At 48.2% G+C, this 17339-nt stretch overlaps 1 protein-coding gene across 1 annotated transcript in view; it reads right to left on the bottom strand.

Moving 5' to 3' along the window:
• Positions 1-17339, bottom strand: part of TP73 (tumor protein p73) — a 103255-nt gene that overhangs the window by 9306 nt on the left and 76610 nt on the right. Inside the window, exons 5-9 of the mRNA XM_084821707.1 lie at positions 14348-14457; positions 10710-10852; positions 5122-5210; positions 4818-4942; positions 2721-2875 (exon numbers count right to left, since the gene is read on the bottom strand). Of these exons, the coding sequence (XP_084677833.1) occupies positions 2721-2875; positions 4818-4942; positions 5122-5210; positions 10710-10852; positions 14348-14457 (622 nt within the window). The remainder of the gene's footprint in view (positions 1-2720; positions 2876-4817; positions 4943-5121; positions 5211-10709; positions 10853-14347; positions 14458-17339) is intronic.

The following is a 17339-nucleotide window of genomic DNA, read 5'->3' as shown; positions in this document are numbered from 1 at the left end:
TGTCCCAAGTACTATCTGGCCCGCAGGGCACACCGTCTGGTATTCTGCCCTGGCACAGTTGGTGCTCTGAAGGTGGAGGAGTTATATGTACTGTATAAGACTTCTTTCACCAAGATGGAGGAGAGCGGAAGCCAGAGCAGTCGCTCGCAGTGAATAATTTGCTCCCTTCTTTGCGGATCAAGTTGCTTGCATTTGCCTGGACTTGGACTCCCATATTGGAGCAGGTCAAAGTGACATAACCTTGGCAGCTGCTTGTCCAATCGTTCTGGATTCTTTTCAGTTCGTGGATCTCGAGGATGTGGACAGGGTATCTGGAGCAGTGAGGGCCACCACCTGTGCAGTCGACCTTTGCCCTTCTTGGCTGATTAAATTGGCCAAGCTGAGACTGATGCCATGGCTTAGGGAAGTGATTGATGCTTCTCTGCAAGAGGGGATCGTTCCCTCTTGCTTAAAAGGGGCAGTAATAAGAAAAAGAAACCAAATGCACAGTTACAAGATGGGGGATACGTGGCTCAACCACACTACAAGCGAGAAGGATCTTGGAATTGTTGTGGATCACAAGCTGAATATGAGCCAACAATGTGATGTGGCTGCAAAACAGGTAGATGCTATTTTGGGGTGCATTAATAGAAGCATAGCTTCCAAATCCTGGGAAGTACTAGTTCCCCTCTACTCAGCACCGGTTAGGCCTCATCTGGAGTACTGTGTCTCGTTCTGGGCACTTTAAGAAGGATGCAGACCAGCTGGAGAGGGTTCAGAGAAGGGCAACGAAAATGATCAGGAGACTGAAAACAAAGCCCTATGAAGAGAGACTGAAAGAACTGGGCATGCCTTGAGAAGAGAAGACTGAGGGGAGACAGGATAGCACTCTTCAAGTCCTTGAAAGACTGTCACAGAGGGGAAGGCCAGGATCTCTTCTCCATCATCCCAGAGCGCAGGACCCGAAATCATGGGCTCAAGTGACAGGAAGCCAGATCCCGGCTGACAGCAGGAAAAACATCCTGACTGTTAGAGCAGTACGACAATGGAACCTAGGGAGGTGGTGGGCTCTCCCACACTGGAGGCATTCAAGATGTAGGGATGGCGGAGAATTCCGCCACAGACTCCAATGAGGCAGGATTCTTTAGAATCCAGCCCCCGAGAGTCTGTGGTGGAACGGACCACTCCCCTCTGCCACCCTGTGAAATTCTCCCCGAACAGACCCTATCTGCCACCGGCCGGGCCGGTCCATCCGCTGCCATCCGCTGCTCTGGTCTGCGGCCACAAATGGCGTCCGGCATAGTGGACGCCATTTGCATCCCTGCTTTAGCCATGATAGGCTGTGTAAATATTTACGTAGCCTATCACGGCTAAAGCAGGGATGCAAATGGCATCCGCTGTGCTGGACGCCATTTGCGGTCACAGACCGGCAGCGGACGGAAGTCTGGCTGCGGATGGGCCCGGCCGGCAGCTCCGTGAACCCACTGTGGAGCGGAGCCGGCCAGGGAGGATTCCGGAGGGAGGGACGGGTCACCTCCCCCCACAGACACCCTGGACTGGAATGGTAAGTGGATTTCGTACACCCCTGTCAAGATGAAGCTGGACAGCTATCTGTCGGGGATGCTCTGACTTGGATTCCTACCTTGAGCAGGGGGTTGGACTCGATGGTCTTTTAGGCCCCTTCCAAGACTACTATTATATGATTCTATGACTTAACCCAGGAGATCTTTCTATAAGCCGGTCTCAAATGTACCATTCTTAGCGACTGAGAAGCATTGCGACTCCAGATGCATCTGGGCAAAACTGATTATTTCGAGCCATTTCAATCAGGCGTTTGGCCAGGATGTCAGACTGAGATTGCCTCAGTTGCCTTGGCGGATAACCTATGTCGGGAACTGGATGGGGAGCAGGGAGTGTGACCCTATTAGTTCTCTTGGACCTCTTGGCAACTTTCAGTACCATCAACCATGGACTCTTTCTGGGCAGCCTGGCAGGCCTGGGCCTTGGAGGTGCTGTTCTGCACTGGTTCCGGTCATTCATTCATTCATTGCATTTCTATACTGCCCAATAGCCAAAGCTGTCAGCCTTTCTGGTGGGCTGTGTCCAGAAGGTGGTGCTGTAACCTCTGGCCTGTGGTGTCTCTCTCTGGGTTCTACCCCATGTTATTTAATATTTTCGTGAAACAACCGGGAGAGTTCATTTGGAGCTTTGGAGTAAGGTGTCATCCATATGCTGACGACACCCAGCTCTATTGCTCTTTGTCACCAAAGCAGCTGAAACCCTTGAGCGCTGGCTAGCTTTGACAATGGGTTGGGTGAGGGTGAACAAGTTCAGGTGAAACCCAGACAAGAGAGAGGTGTGGTTGATCTATAGAAAGCCTGGATTGGGAATTAACCTGTTCTGGAGACGGGTGTGCTCACCCTGAAGGATCAAGTCCACAGCTTGGGTGTGCTGCTTAATCCTACACCATCTCTCGATCTTCAGATGGCAGTGGTGGCAAGGAGTGAATTTACGCAGTTATACTTGGTGCACCAGCTGCGACCCTTCCTGAGTCGGTTTGACCTGGCAACAGTTCTCCATGCCTAGGGTACATCCCATCTAGACTACTGCAGTGCACTCTACATGGGGCTACCCTTGAAAGGAGATCCCGCAAGCCTGACGTCTGCCCATTTCTGTTCTAAAGGAAGAGCGGGACATATGTATCATTACGTATTTCTGGTCAGTTGCATTAGGTGCTTTACCCATAGGCCCGAGGTTTGGCCCAGTGCCAGGGCCGTGCTGTGGAGGCTGCCCGACCAGCTGATTCACAGATGGCAGCTTGTTGATCCCTCCTGTGTGGAGCTTGTTCATCGGCGATAGAACTGGGCCATACGAAGAAGGAGGCTGAAGGTGAGTCCTGCTTGGGAACAGAACCAACAGTCAGCGGAAACAGAATCCACCAAATCTATGGTGGCCCTGTGTCCCACTTGGACTCCTGCATTGAGCAGGGCGTCGGACTCGGTGGTCTTATAGGCCCCTTCCAACCCTACTATTCTGTGATTCTACTTTATACACCTCTACTTGAAGGGCTGTCAGAAGATGGGCCTCTACTTGAAGGTGTCCTCTACTTGACCGTCTGTCTGTCTGTCTGTCTGTCTGTCTGTCTGTATATCTATCTGTCTGTCTGTCTATCATCTAGAAATTTAATGCAAATTGGTGTTCTCTTTTGTCCTCTTTTTTTGGCAACGTGTAAGTGGCCATCCTGTCTAGATCCTTGGGTGCTGTTAAGTGTGAGCTAACATCACCTAAGGAAATCCCTGCTGGTTTCAGCCTGGTAGGCTTTCTTTCTCTTCAGACTGTACTAATTTTGTGATGAGTTCGCTGCCTGTCCAGGTCAAAGCTTGGCTCACCTCACATCCAGCAGCTTATCTTGGGCTCCCAAATTGGTTGGCCAGACCGGGGGGGACATGGCCTGCAACCTGGACATGAGTTGAACTGCTCACAGGTTGAAGTAGCAAGAATGAGCATGCTACGTCGAGAAGCAGGGGCCCAGAATAAAACAACCACATCAGTTTCCCCCACTCCTCAAGCCTTTGATAAGAAGATGTGTTCCGAAGAACAGAAGTGTTCTCTCTCAGAAACTCCCTCTCCCGTCTGCTTCTGCATCTGGCCACTCCATTTCCCAGGTTGGCCAGCCAGATGTTCTCGGGCAACCGCAGGGCAGGAGGGCAGGAGCTAGGCTTCTGTGTCTTGGCTGGCCATGGCGAGTGCAATGAGCCCTGGCCTTCACCCAAAGCTTGGAGCTGTACAGGTGGGTCAGGACCGTCACAGTAACTGCATAGCTTTCCTTGCCCCCTCCTCAGCTCTGGGGACAGGAGGAAGGCTGGGGGTTGTGTGGCCACTGCACTGCTCTACACTGCACTGCTCTGTCCAGCTGCTGGATGGGCTTCCTGCTTTGGTATAGGAAATGAGTGGCGGGCAAGGGGAGGGGGCCTTCTTTGGATGCTGCACTGCTAAGGCATATCTCAGCTGCACAGGGCCAGACCTGCAGGCTTGGGGCGGCCCTTCCCAGCTTCAAACCTGGAGCTGGAGAGGGGAGCAGGGGACTCCTCCTGATTCACATGAAGGCACAGTGCAAGGTCAAGGACAAAGCGGTGGGAGCAAACGTCCTGCCATCACAACTAGCTACCTAACAAAACTGGCCCAACATTGTGGACCCCTCAGAACAGCCTTCCTCTGCCGACATGCCCCAGCAGCCAGTTTCCCTCTGAACGTGGCAATTCAGTAGAGACAAACTAGCAGGGAACTAGTAGTGGTGAGGAACCGTGGCATCTTGCCAGGGATTGACAAGAACTTGAGAGCCCTGCTGGGTTAGGCCAGGGGTCCATCTAGTCCGGCATTCTGTTCACACGGCGGCCAACCAGTTCTCGATCGGGAACCCACAAGCAGGGCACGAGTGCAACAGCACCCTCCCGCCCATGTTCCCCAGCAACTGGTGCACATAGGCTCACTGCCTCTGGTCCTGGAGGTGGCACATAGCCATCAGGACTAGTAGCCATCGATAGCCTTCTCCTCCAGGAATTTGTCCAACCCCCTTTTAAGGCCATCCAAAGTGGTGGCCTTCACAACAGCCTGCGGGAGCGAATTCCATAGTTTAGCCATGCACTGTGTGAAGAAAGACTTCTTTGACAGTGTGCACACTGAGATCCCTGCAGTTGCCCGAGGGTGCTGACCTCTAGATGCTGGCCCTGCCCACCCACTTTGATGAAACCCTCCCACGGGAAAACAAAGGTTGCCCCAGACGGGGCAGAAGGGGAAGCTCTTTACAGAGGGTGGGGGGGACACCGCTCGGGACTCACTGGCGCTGCAGTAGCTGTTGCTGCTGCTGACGATAAGAGTCGACCAGCTGCTGGGGGACCAGTTCGACCAGCTCTAGGCTCTCCTTGATCTTCATCAGGATCTCGAAGTTCTCTCGGCCGCGAACCTGAATCGCAAAGGAACAAGCAGCACAGTCCAAGCATCAGGCCCGGTTTTGTCCTTGTCGAGGGACAGGAGGGGGCACAGTCAGACCAACATGCATCTAGTCTGCCTTAAGTCTGGGGGCTCATCTGCCGGCCACTTGCAAATCCCTTCTGCAAAACGTTGGACTTGGATACTACTTACAGGCACGTAATACGTCTCCTCTTCCCCGTGCCTCCGTTTCTTAATTCCAGCCCCTAGTGCTGGAATACCTTGAGGACTCTGCTTGAAAGCTGGGCAGGGGGTGGGGGAGAGGGGGAAGACAGAGAGAAAAACAAGGAATGCTATTATGCAGGGTTTAATTTGAGCTGGGGGCGTGACAACACAGATGACTCTGGGGAGCACTGCAGAGGGCCCGCGTCTCAGTGGTGGAGTACCTGCTTTGCACACAGGCTAAAGAAGCTGCCTTACACGGACTTGAGACCATCGGTCCCTCCAGCTCTGTGTTGTCTATGCTGGCTGGCACTGACTCTCCAGGGTTTCAGGCAGGAGTCTTTCCCAGGCGGGAGTCTTTCCCAGTTATTTCTGGTGGGAGTCTTCCACTGGTTTCAGGTGGGAGTCTTTCCCAGGTGGGAGTCTTCCACCAGTTTCAGGCGGGAGTCTTTCCCAGTTCTTTCTGGTGAGAGTCTTCCACCGGTTTCAGGTGGGAGTCTTTCCCAGTTATTTCTGGTGGGAGTCTTCCACTGGTTTCAGGTGGGAGTCTTTCCCAGGTGGGAGTCTTCCACCGGTTTCAGCTGGGAGTCTTTCCCAGTTCTTTCTGGTGAGAGTCTTCCACCGGTTTAAGGTGGGAGTCTTTCCCAGGTGGGAGTCTTCCACCAGTTTCAGGCGGGAGTCTTTCCCAGTTCTTTCTGGTGAGAGTCTTCCACCGGTTTCAGGTGGGAGTCTTTCCCAGTTATTTCTGGTGAGAGTCTTCCACCGGTTTCAGGTGGGAGTCTTTCCCAGTTATTTCTGGTGGGAGTCTTCCACCGGTTTCAGGCGGGAGTCTTTCCCAGTTATTTCTGGTGAGAGTCTTCCACCGGTTTCAGGTGGGAGTCTTTCCCAGTTATTTCTGGTGGGAGTCTTCCCCTGGTTTCAGGTGGGAGTCTTTCCCAGGTGGGAGTCTTCCACCAGTTTCAGGTGGGAGTCTTTCCCAGTTCTTTCTGGTGAGAGTCTTCCACCGGTTTCAGGTGGGAGTCTTTCCCAGTTATTTCTGGTGGGAGTCTTCCACTGGTTTCAGGTGGGAGTCTTTCCCAGGTGGGAGTCTTCCACCAGTTTCAGGTGGGAGTCTTTCCCAGTTCTTTCTGGTGGGAGTCTTCCACCGGTTTCAGGTGGGAGTCTTTCCCAGTTATTTCTGGTGGGAGTCTTCCACTGGTTTCAGGTGGGAGTCTTTCCCAGGTGGGAGTCTTTCCCAGTTATTTCTGGTGGGAGTCTTCCACCGGTTTCAGGTGGGAGTCTTTCCCAGGTGGGAGTCTTCCACCAGTTTCAGGTGGGAGTCTTTCCCAGCTCTTTCTGGAGATGCCAGGGATTGACCCTGGGACCATGGAAAGTATGGGCCCTGCCACTGAACTACAGCCCTGCCCCCATTCTCCAGACTCTGGACCTTGGAACATATTGGGCTTGCCTGTGTGTGTGTGTCTCCTGGACCTTCCACCACCCTCATCTTCTGGCTCTTGACACGGATTAGACTCTGCCTGCCTATTGGTTGCTGTTCTTGCCATCCACCCCAGACTGTTCAATGGACCTTGTGTTTCCACGGCTGTCTGTGTTGTCCACTTCCCCAGCACAGGATGCAGGAACTCTGGTCAGCAGAGGGAACTGTAAGCGATTCAAGCTGGAATCTAGGAACCACAGATCAGAACCTTCCTGATCCTGGGAGTTAATTGACCAGCACCTGTTCCATGCCACTGTCTATAACATAATTCCGCTTGTACTTATTAACCTTTGTTAAAAAGCCACTCTGGGAGCCTTTTTCAGCTGAAGAGCGGGGTAAAAAAAGCAATGAATGAATGTGTTTTAGTTTAGAAGCTAATAACATACTGGATTTCTCGCCCCTTTCCCAATATCTTTGCATGGAACAATTTAATTTAACAGTTCAGTTTCTGAAGCACATAATTGGTTAAGTTCATATTTCACAGTAATGAGAGACCTGTATAACTCAGGAGAGGGATTCAGTGCATATGAAATGAATATTGTTTCAACTCTTTGTGCTAAACATACATACGTAGTTAGCTATTTGCTGTTTCCTTTTATATGAAGCATATGCTATAATATGACCTTGAACAAACACCTTCACCAAGACAATGATGTGAGTCCCTATTAAAATGAAGCCTTTGATATGGTACACTAGGGTTTTATATGGTACGCTGGGGTTACTGTTACGTGTTTTGACTAAATATGGATTTCCTCAAGTGTTGGCTCTTGGATAACTAAGTTATATATGGCCCCTCAATCATGATTGATCACTGTCAGCGTGTTGTTTGTGTAGAGGTTCATATCAAGAGATTCCCTTATCCACTTTTCTTTTAAATTTAGTATTAGAATTGCTTGCTTGTGCTATTAGAAACTCTGAAAATATAAAAGGTATTACAAGGATATAGCTGGGTTGAATATACGGTGTTTTTGTATGCAGATGACACTCTTATGTTTGATTGATAAACCAGGATTTTTAAATTCCTAACCTTATTTCTTTAATACAACAGTTTGGCATTTTATCTGGTTATTCTATAAATCAGGGTAGTTCTCTGATTTGATGCCACTGGGTTCTAATAGCATTGCTGACATAGTCAGGACTTAGGGTTTTAGGCGGTGTTTGGATTCTTTGGTTTACCTTGGCATAATGGTCCATTGGAAGCTTTCTCAAGTCGTTAATTTAAACCTATTATCGTTTTTGGTACAAATGAAACATGATTTAGACAGGTGGTGTGTTTGGTGTTAGATAAATGCATTCAAGATTAATTCAGAGATTGGTCTATATTTTAAGAGCTCTTCTTATCTTCATAGCTTCATGTTATTTTAAGGGAGTTTATGAATCATTTAATAATTTTCTTTGGCAAGGACACCCTCCTAAATTTTCAGTACACAAACTGCAACTACCTATAGATGAAGGTGAGTTTAATGTTCAACCCTATGCATACTTACCAGGAAGTAAGCCCCATTGAAAATAGTGGCAGCTACTTCCAAGTAAACATGCCTAGGATTGCGCTGTTAATCTTCCACGCTGCCGACCTTTCCATTGGGCAAGATATAGCTTCTGTTACAGATTGCAATAAAGAGTCTCAGAATTTAGTTTCCCTTTGAGCTGAACTTGAAAGTTATTATCTCACTCCGCTGAAATCGTGGCAGGTACTAGATTCCTTATTTGTCCAGGAATCTGATTTATTACCAGTCCTTAACACTGTGAGATATATATGGAAAATACTGGGTCACGGGTATTGTTTTGGTCCTATTATTGATGGAACGCTTACATTGTGGAAGAATCCTAGTTTTAAAATGGCTCATAAATCTTTTGGGGGGGAGTTAATTAGGCCTCCAATAGTATTGCCACTTTGGATCAACTCATCTCCTCTGATGCCACTTTTAAAACTTTTGATGCCTTAAAAGCTTAAAAGCTAAAATCTATCTCAGAGGGCTTTTGGGCTGTTTATTCAACATCTGTTATCTCAGCTTTTTGATCCCAGTGCATGTGTGTGGCTTCTGAAGCTCCATTTTGAAATTGGATTTTGACTTCCAGTAGATGTACCTAAACCTGCAATGTATCCTAACCAGAAACTCAAAGATGGACATAAAATTGGTATTAATTATCTCTGAGATCTTTGGAATAATGAACTTGGATGCCATATTCTCTTAAACCAATAGTGGACTGCATTACAAACATAAATGCGGTTAATTCAACAGAAAGTTCTATTTCGTATTTATTAGACACCTCGAAGAAGGTTTAATAAGGCTGGTTACCGACCATTTGTTCCCAGTGACCAATAGTCACTGAAAGTTTAATTTGGGAGTTAGAAAATTCACTCATATGGTTTGGGCTTTTCCTACAGTAGTTCTGTTTTGGTCTGACATTCACAGGTTTTTTTTTAATACGATTCTACAACAGTTGCTTATTTATTAAAGACAGGCTATATCCCTAGTATATGGAATCCACCTTCATAGCAAGAGTTATAGACACTTTGAGCATGGGGTGTGGCTAAGAGAATGGTTATACAATATTGCAAGGACAAATCCACTCCTGATTTACGGCACTGTATATTTGATACGTGTTCTTTGTCGATGTTTGAATGGGCTTTTTCTCAGTGGAGGCAAGGAAGAAGCCTTTCAATCAATTTGTTCAACGTTCATTGAGTTGTCGGCTTTGTAATTATGTGTGTGTGTATTTGTTTCCTTTTTTCCTTTTCTCTCTCTTTTAAATGTTTTAATTTTCATTCATACCTTCTACATTAATATACTAGATTGGCTTTGTAGTCTTTATTGCTCATTTAAATTATATTGCCTTCTATTGGTGCTCTATCAGATTGCTTGCTCAATGTTTTACAACTAGGTTTTTGGTACGTTTATATTGTAATGGCCATTGGCAATAAACAATGCAATTTGAACACTGCTGATTCCAGGTCAGCTCCCTGTCCCACCCAGCCACAGGAAGCGGGTCTTTGGATGGGCTTCCTGCCTGGGCTACAAACTCCATCCAGGTTTCCCAACTTGACTTCTACTTTCAGGCACCTGCAACCTCTCCAGCCACTGGGGGTTTGATCCTGCCAGCACACAAGTGCCAAGCCCCCAGCGCTTGCTTTAGCAAGCATTACTGGCCAGGCGAAGCTGTGCATAAGCATAAGCACCATAATGCAACTTCTTACTTGAGCATCATCTAGCTGGTCAGCCATGTGGTGGAGTTAGGGATGGCAGAGAATTCCACCACAGATTCCAGTGAGGCCTGATTCTAAAGAATCCAGCCCCCCGGAGTCCGTGGCGGAACGGAAGACTTACCCCCGCCTCCCCGCGGAATGCTGTTCGGCCGGATCCTCCGGCTCCGGATTGCCAGTGATACGGCTGCCATGCCGTATCGCTGGCTGAAGGGGACCGACTGTGGACGCAAATGGCATCCAGGATACCATTTGCGGCCTTAAAGGCCTTAGTTTAAGGTAAATGCAGCCGTAAATGGCTGCATTTACCTTAAACTAAGGCCTTTATGGCCACAAATGGATGCCGTTTTGCAAACTGGACGCCATTTTGCAAAATTTGCCTGGACGCCATTTGCAAAAGTGCTTTTCATTCACGAGATAGGCTATGCAAATATTTGCGTAGCCTATCACGTGAATGAAAAGCATGGATGAAAATGGCGTCCTGGACGCCATTTGCGGCCGTAAAAACCTTAGTTTAAGGTAAATGCAGCGTCCTGGAAGCCATTTGCATCTGCAGGCAGTCAAGTCCCCTTCAGCCAGCGATATGGCATGGTGGCCATATCGCTGGCGCTTCGGAGCCGGCCGGCGGCTCTGCAGAATTGCCGCGGAGCAGAGCTGGCCAGCGAGGATTCCAGGGGGAGGAACGGATCGCCTCCCTGCCCTGTAGACACCCCCCCCCCCGACTGGCAGGTAGGGGATTCGTACATCCCTAGGTGGAATGGATGCTGCTTCTCGACTGGCCGATGGCTGCCCCTGTTCTAGCCATGATAAGACAGCTCTCTGGGCATCAGTCATGATGTGTAGGGTTCCGTCCTCTGAAGACTAGACCTGGGCCTGAGCTACAACCCAATGACTTACTCCGCTTGTTGGGGTTGCCATTTTTCGCTGCGCTTTCGTTCAGGGCTTGCTGCTCTCTGTAATGGTCCTCATCTGCTTTCCGGTCTCTGCCAGGGCAAGCGCAGATCCGGCCTTCAAATGACCTCCGCCCCAAAACCTGCCCACTGAGAAGCAAAGTGCAAGTCAATGAAATGGACGATAATCCTACCGTAAAAGAGCAAAGTCCCCTGCAAGGAAAGGGGTCTTTCAGTGAGCTATTCCTACTACCCCAAGATAACTGGATGAGTGTAATGAGCTCTGTGTGGCGCTGCCTTTGAAGACAGTTCAGAAAGTTCAGTTGGTACAGAACATGGCAGAGAGCTCAATGTTCAATTTAAGGGAAACCGGCTCAATCACATTCATCCCAAATATCTTGGGGTCACACTGGATAGGACACTTTCCTATAAAGAACACTTGATGAAGGCTGCTGCCAAACTGAGAAGCAGAAATAACATTCTACACAAACTATGCGGCACTAGCTGGGGCTCGACAGCGGAGACACCAAGAACGACCGCACTCAGCTGGTTTACTCAGCAGCAGAGTGCTGTGCCTCAGTGTGGCTTAATAGTCCGCACACGAGAAAGATCGATACACAACTGCATGAGTCAATGTGCATTGTTAGTGGGACGATACGATCTACTCCCACATACTGGCTGCCTGTTTTGAGCCATATACCACCTCCGGATGCAAGACGAAAGAGCGCCCTTCTTCAAGAATACCGGAAGATTATTGACAATCTCCAGCTACCAATATTAAATGATGTAACCTACTTGGAGCGAAACAGGTTAAGATCAAGACATCCAGCCATTTTTACTGCTAAAGCTCTTCTAGAAGATGATTTCAATATCCACAACACGTGGAAACAACATGGGCTAGGAAACTGCCCTCCACAATGTCGAAGCCTGCCCTGCATCTTGGACAAACCACCTGGATTTGACCAGCCCCGTGCGATATGGACAACCTTGAACCAAATTCGCATGGGTCATGGCAAATGTGCAGATGCCCTTTATAAATGGGGCAAAACAACATCATCAAATTGTGATTGTAGGGCTGAAAAACAAACTATCCAACACATAGTGACAGAGTGCCAAAACCGAGCCTACAATGGAGACTTTGCTGATTTCCTGGCTGTGACAACTGAAGCAAAAAACTATATCTGTAACCTAGACAGACGTTGGTAATATTCCTGTCTATATTTTATATTTTACATTTCATAGTTATTATGCTTTATGTTTTTATTGTAATGCGATGTAAATGTGTCACACGATAAATAAATGGCAGCAATAATGCTGGTAGGAGCCAAGCATTCAGAACATGTCACAACAATTCCGCACCAGTTACACCGGCTGCCCATTTGTTCCCAGGACCAATTTAAAGCGCTAGCCTTGAAGCCCTGAATGGTTTGGGACCAGGTCATCTGAAGGACCACCTGCACCTGTACATGCCTATCCAGACTTTGCAATCAGCAAATTGCTCTCTGGCCCACTGACAAGATATATTGGGTTGACAGTTATCACAGGCAGGGCCTTTTTGGCAATGGGCCCCCACTTTGAGAACAAACAACTTGAAACATGTTTGTTTCAGTCTGCTTTTTAGTCATTGCTGCTGCTGTTGATGTTGTAACTGCCACTGCTCAGTTTTAAGGGGTATAATGTGGTTTTAATTGGATGAATATATTATTATGCTTTGTGATTATTCTTGTTGTAGTTTATGTACACCTCTTTGGAGTGGCAATTGTGCCCGAAGAGGCGGTACATAAATTAGGCAATGGATAAAATAACTGCCCCTTTCCTCTGAGGCCCCAGCAAGAGCGGTAGCTAGTCTTGGGGACTCTAGGACCTACACTTCAAACAGAGGCAGGCTGGTGTGGTGGTTAGTGTGTTACGTTAGTATCCAGGAGGCCCGAGTTCCAGTCCTCCCTCAGGCATGAAGTTCCCTCTGGCAGCCTAACCTACCCCTCAGGCTTTTTGTAAAATGAGGAGAGAGCAATCGTGCATACTGCCCTGAGCTCCTTGGAGGAAAAGCAGAATCAAAACGGAAATACACAGACTAAGGGCAAACTAGCCTGAAGACTTAGAGCCAAAGTAGACATGACATGGGAGATTGTGAATACATCTCCTGCCATCTTTTCCTCTGCTAAAACCAACTGGGGAGAGGAAATTTGGATTGCAGCCACAGTATGGGTAGAGGAAAAGGGTCCAGGCCTTTCCTCCTACATTCTGATCCAATACCACCCCCTCTGGGTCTGCTATTGGGCACAAAGGGGAAAACTAAAACTTTGGGAGAGGGGGCAATTTTAAGTCACAGAATCAATGTGACCTCTCCCTCTCTATTCTATAGCTCCAGGCCAGCTCTCTCCTCTCCCTCCTGGCTGCTTTTAGAAGAAGGAAATGGCATTGGGAAAAATTCCCCAACTATGGAATTCCACCATAGTATCTACCTTGGCCCTTAGAAAAGGCATCCCTCACTTATATCTCTGCCATATGCATAATCTCGAAGCATAATCAGCTAGCTTAAGACTCCTTTCATCATCGGGGTTGGACTCGATGGCCTTGTAGGCCCCTTCCAACCCTGCTATTCTACAATTCTACGAGGAGTAAATATGAGCAGTATTTCCCTTTCCCATTAGGGATGGAAGGATCACTGTACTTCCACTTCATGTCAGTTTTGCACATGTTCATTGGTAAGTCTATTCCTTTCCATTTCCACATCGATCTGTTATTATTTTTTAAATCTGCATGAAAACGAATATATGTATTTTTGGAGCCTTTTCTTCCAAAATACACACGTATAAATGTATTTTATCTCATTTTATCTCAGTACATATTTCTAAGCTTATGTTATCCTAAAACACTTTGTGAGATTTTTTTGAGTCAAGAACTGCATTGCAAAATGTAGAGAAAACTGAACGAGAACTGTGTTCAACCCACATACTAATCTGGGAGGTACGGATCAAGTCAGTTCACATCAGAATTCACAATGGCTAAACTCCTTAAGTAACCCTATTCCACATATGACAGCGTGGACGTGTGTGGGGTATATCTCACTCAGGGCTTCTCTACACAAAAGCTTTTTATCCTGCAACTTCACTGGGGCTTCTGCTTCTGGATTCTTTGCGGGATTAAGGTCGGCTCTTTCCATGCACTTCTGCTTTTTTTCCCCCCCAGAGGGAGTTCCTTTATTTGCAAATTCTATATGTTTCATTATACAGCCACTAGATGGCACTGTGGTATAGCTGCTGCTAAAGCGCCACTTCCTTTTTTCATGGAGAAATTCAACTCACGATATTTAGATAGCTCATTATCCCTAATCTTTAAAAAAAAAAAAAAAAAAAGGGATGAAGGTCAGAAAGGACTGGAGAGGCCCTGGAAGTTGACGACGTCATGTAAAGGACCCGTGAACGTCCATGAGTAACCAATCTTGATCCCCTGTGGAGATCCCCCTGTGGAGAAGCCCTCACACACTGTTCCCAGTGATCTCCTCCTCCAATCCGCAGCTGCCAGATCCCTCACCCCACCCCCGCTCCCAAATTAGCCTTCCATCTCTCCCTTGGGAGCTGTATTAGCAGCACCGTTGCGTGGCCTCTTTGGACGCCAGCATTTTTGCTTTGACTGACTCACTCTCTGGTCTCCAGGGTGATGATGATGAGGATGGGGCGCCTGTTCATCCCTCCCACGCAGCTGCTGTTGCACATGAAGTTGTAGAGGATGGTGGTGAATTCGGTACCCACCTGCTCCGAAGAAAAGAAAGAGAAGGTTCATTTCCTCGGCAGTCACCAAGGTGCTGTGGTGAGAGAAGAAGTGCTGAATTTCTACACTGAAGGCCATGCTAGACATGGGTGCGGCAGCTACGTTACTCTGCTCCCACTCTTATCCCAATCATGTATAAAGTGTCAGGATTCCCCTTTTGCCCTGCTGAAAACTCCAACAGCCAAAATCAACACTCGGACAAGAGGCTGCATTTCCAAGGCTTTAATTCCATTTACCCTGATGAAGCATACAGATGCAAATTGCTAGAGACTCACAGACTACAAAGGAAAAGCCTTCAAGGAGTTCAAAGGGGAGCTATGAAAATTGGTCTCGGTTTGGGGAAAGGCAGCAAACTCTCTTAACTTAAGGGGTGGGAAGGGAAACTCTCCCCCTGTCCCGTGACACCTCTAGGCACAGCTGTTGACGTTGAGCCAATCGGGCAGAGCACCTAAGTTCAGCCCCTGCGATTTCCCGCTTGTGCCTCCGTCTGCACCTTGCGTCTAAGAGTTCAGGTTGTCCTTCCCTCGCCTCCCCCCATTCGCTATCACTCACAGGGAAGTGTGAAGGGAGGGCCTCTCCATCCACTTGTGCCTCTGAAGCCTGGGAAACTTCCTCCCCCACGTGTTGCAGCTCTTCCTCAGAATGTGAACTGCTCTGGCACTCTATATGCTCAGAGGCAACCCTGACATAAAGTGTGTGTGTTTCATTTTTATACCAAAAGGTGCAAGGGGATGAGGAGAGCTGAACTCCAGGAACAATGCACAGAGGGGGTTGCAGGGACACCCTGCCACCATCCAGGACAGTAACACTCAGGGCTGGCCCTACCATTAGACAGAGGGAGGCAGTTGCCTCAGGCGCCAGATGCTGGGAGGCGGCAGCAAGGTATTGGAGAAGAGAGTGTCTGCCACACAGCCCGCCCCTAAGCTAGTCTGCTGCCTTCAGGTGTGGCAGAGGATGCTGTCCCATCAACAGCGTTGAAGAAAGCTTAATTGCCAGTCTAGTCAGCGTTTGTGCATGGACTGGGAGGGGGCGCCATCTTGTTCTTCGCCTCAGGCCGCAAAGCCTGTCAGATGTGAAGTGAGGAAGTGCAGGTTCAAAACCCCCACTCAGCCATAAAGCTCACTGGGTAACCTTGGGCCACTTACTACCTCTTAACCTAACCTCCCTCCCAGGGCTGTTGTGAGGATAAGGCGGGGGGGGGAGAGAACCATGTATGCTGCCTTAAGCTCTTTGGACGAATTCCATTTGGACTCCCCGCTCTCCCATGGGGTGTCAGGGTGGAAACTGAGCTGATAGAACCCCAGAGCAGTTCTGATTCTGAGGAGGATCAGCAATCCGTGGGAGAGGAGCCTGCCTCCTGCCGGCATTCCTGGGATAGATAGTGACCTGGGCAGCGAGACAGTGCGGGAGGGGGGCTTGCTAGACACTTGGTGCAGACGCAGGGAGCGACGAGTGATGGAGGGCGCGGAAAGGAGACGTAGTGCCTATTTGGTGCGCAAGCAACAGCCGCGTTTCATGGACCCAAGGGAAAGAGGGAGGATCTCTCCCTAGCCCATAAGTTCAGGGTCTTCAAGTGATTCTCCTTCAAACGGGGACCAACTGCCTACCCGGAGCACAGGCTACTCTGCTGTTCATTTCTTAGTCGCTGGTGATTAGCATCTGAAAGAGTCATTAAGTTGTAAAAGGATTAAAGCCTTGAAAAGAATCCTTTCGTCTGTGTCTTGAGTTGGCTATTGGAGTCTACTGAAAGAGGCCGCCAGGGCACTCCTGACACAGGGCTAGCTGACATCACCTGCCCTGGGAGAAAAGAAGGCGCGAAGGAGACAAGAGCAGGCCGAGGGAGAAGTGGGGCCTGCTCCAGCTGGACTGTTCCCCCGCTCTCCCAGGGAGATGAAAGGCAAAGCAGGGCCATTCCACAGCCCTGCTGAAAATCTGCTTGATTTTTTCCTTTCCCTTCCGGATCCCCATTTCCTTGTGTGTTGTGTCTTTCTAAAAAGCGTTTTATCGATTTTAAGCCACTCTACGAGCCCCCCTCCTTTTTTTTTTTTTCCCCTGAAGAGCAGCATAAAAATACTATTAATTAATTAATTAATGTCAAATAATACAGGTGGGTGCAAGAATAGAATCTGCAATTATTTTGCCAAACAGTAGGGGGTGCTCCAAGCCTGTAAGCAGTCTCTCCCCCTCCTCCCTCTTCTTGGACCTGCCTCCTTTGATGTTTTATTTATTATTTATTTAATTATAAACAATGTATTTATATCTATTCATAAATATGCTGCAATGTAAGTGATGCTACATTTTATTGCCCTAACCGTACAGACAATGGGAAGTATCAAGCTGCATGTACACTTTTCCATGGGGGAAGCATAAAATACATATGTAGTTCTAGATCTAGCCACTTCTTGATTTCTAGGTAAGATGAAGTGGAACCTAAGAAGAGCCCTGCTGGATCAGGTCAAGGGTCCATCTAGCCCAGCATTCTGTTCACACAGTGGCCAACCAGCTGTTGACTGGGAACCCACAAGCAGGACACGAGTGCAACAGCTCCCTCCCGCCCATGTTCCCCAGGCAGGTGTTTTCAACTTCAGCTCTCAGAAGCCCCTGTCACCATGGTCAGAAATCCTGGGAGTTACAGTCCAAAACATCTGGAGAGCTATTTCAGCCCACCCCTGCTATAAAATAATTATTTAATACTTGCAAGGCTGTTGTAGTGGCTAGTGAGGTCATGTATATAAAGCGTTTCTGAGCACTTGAGAAAAAGTGCTCTATAAATATGAATTCTCAAATAATTCTCAAATTATTCTCAAAGAACCCAAAGCCTTTAGTGACTTTTAAAAAATCCTGTTGTTCTTTTTGTTTGTTT

Source organism: Heloderma suspectum, chromosome 15, assembly GCF_057233095.1.
Source record: "Heloderma suspectum isolate Gila_16-S chromosome 15, 16-S_ref, whole genome shotgun sequence".
Classification (NCBI taxonomy): Eukaryota; Metazoa; Chordata; class Lepidosauria; order Squamata; family Helodermatidae; genus Heloderma; species Heloderma suspectum.
This window is presented reverse-complemented; position numbering and strand designations above follow the sequence as displayed.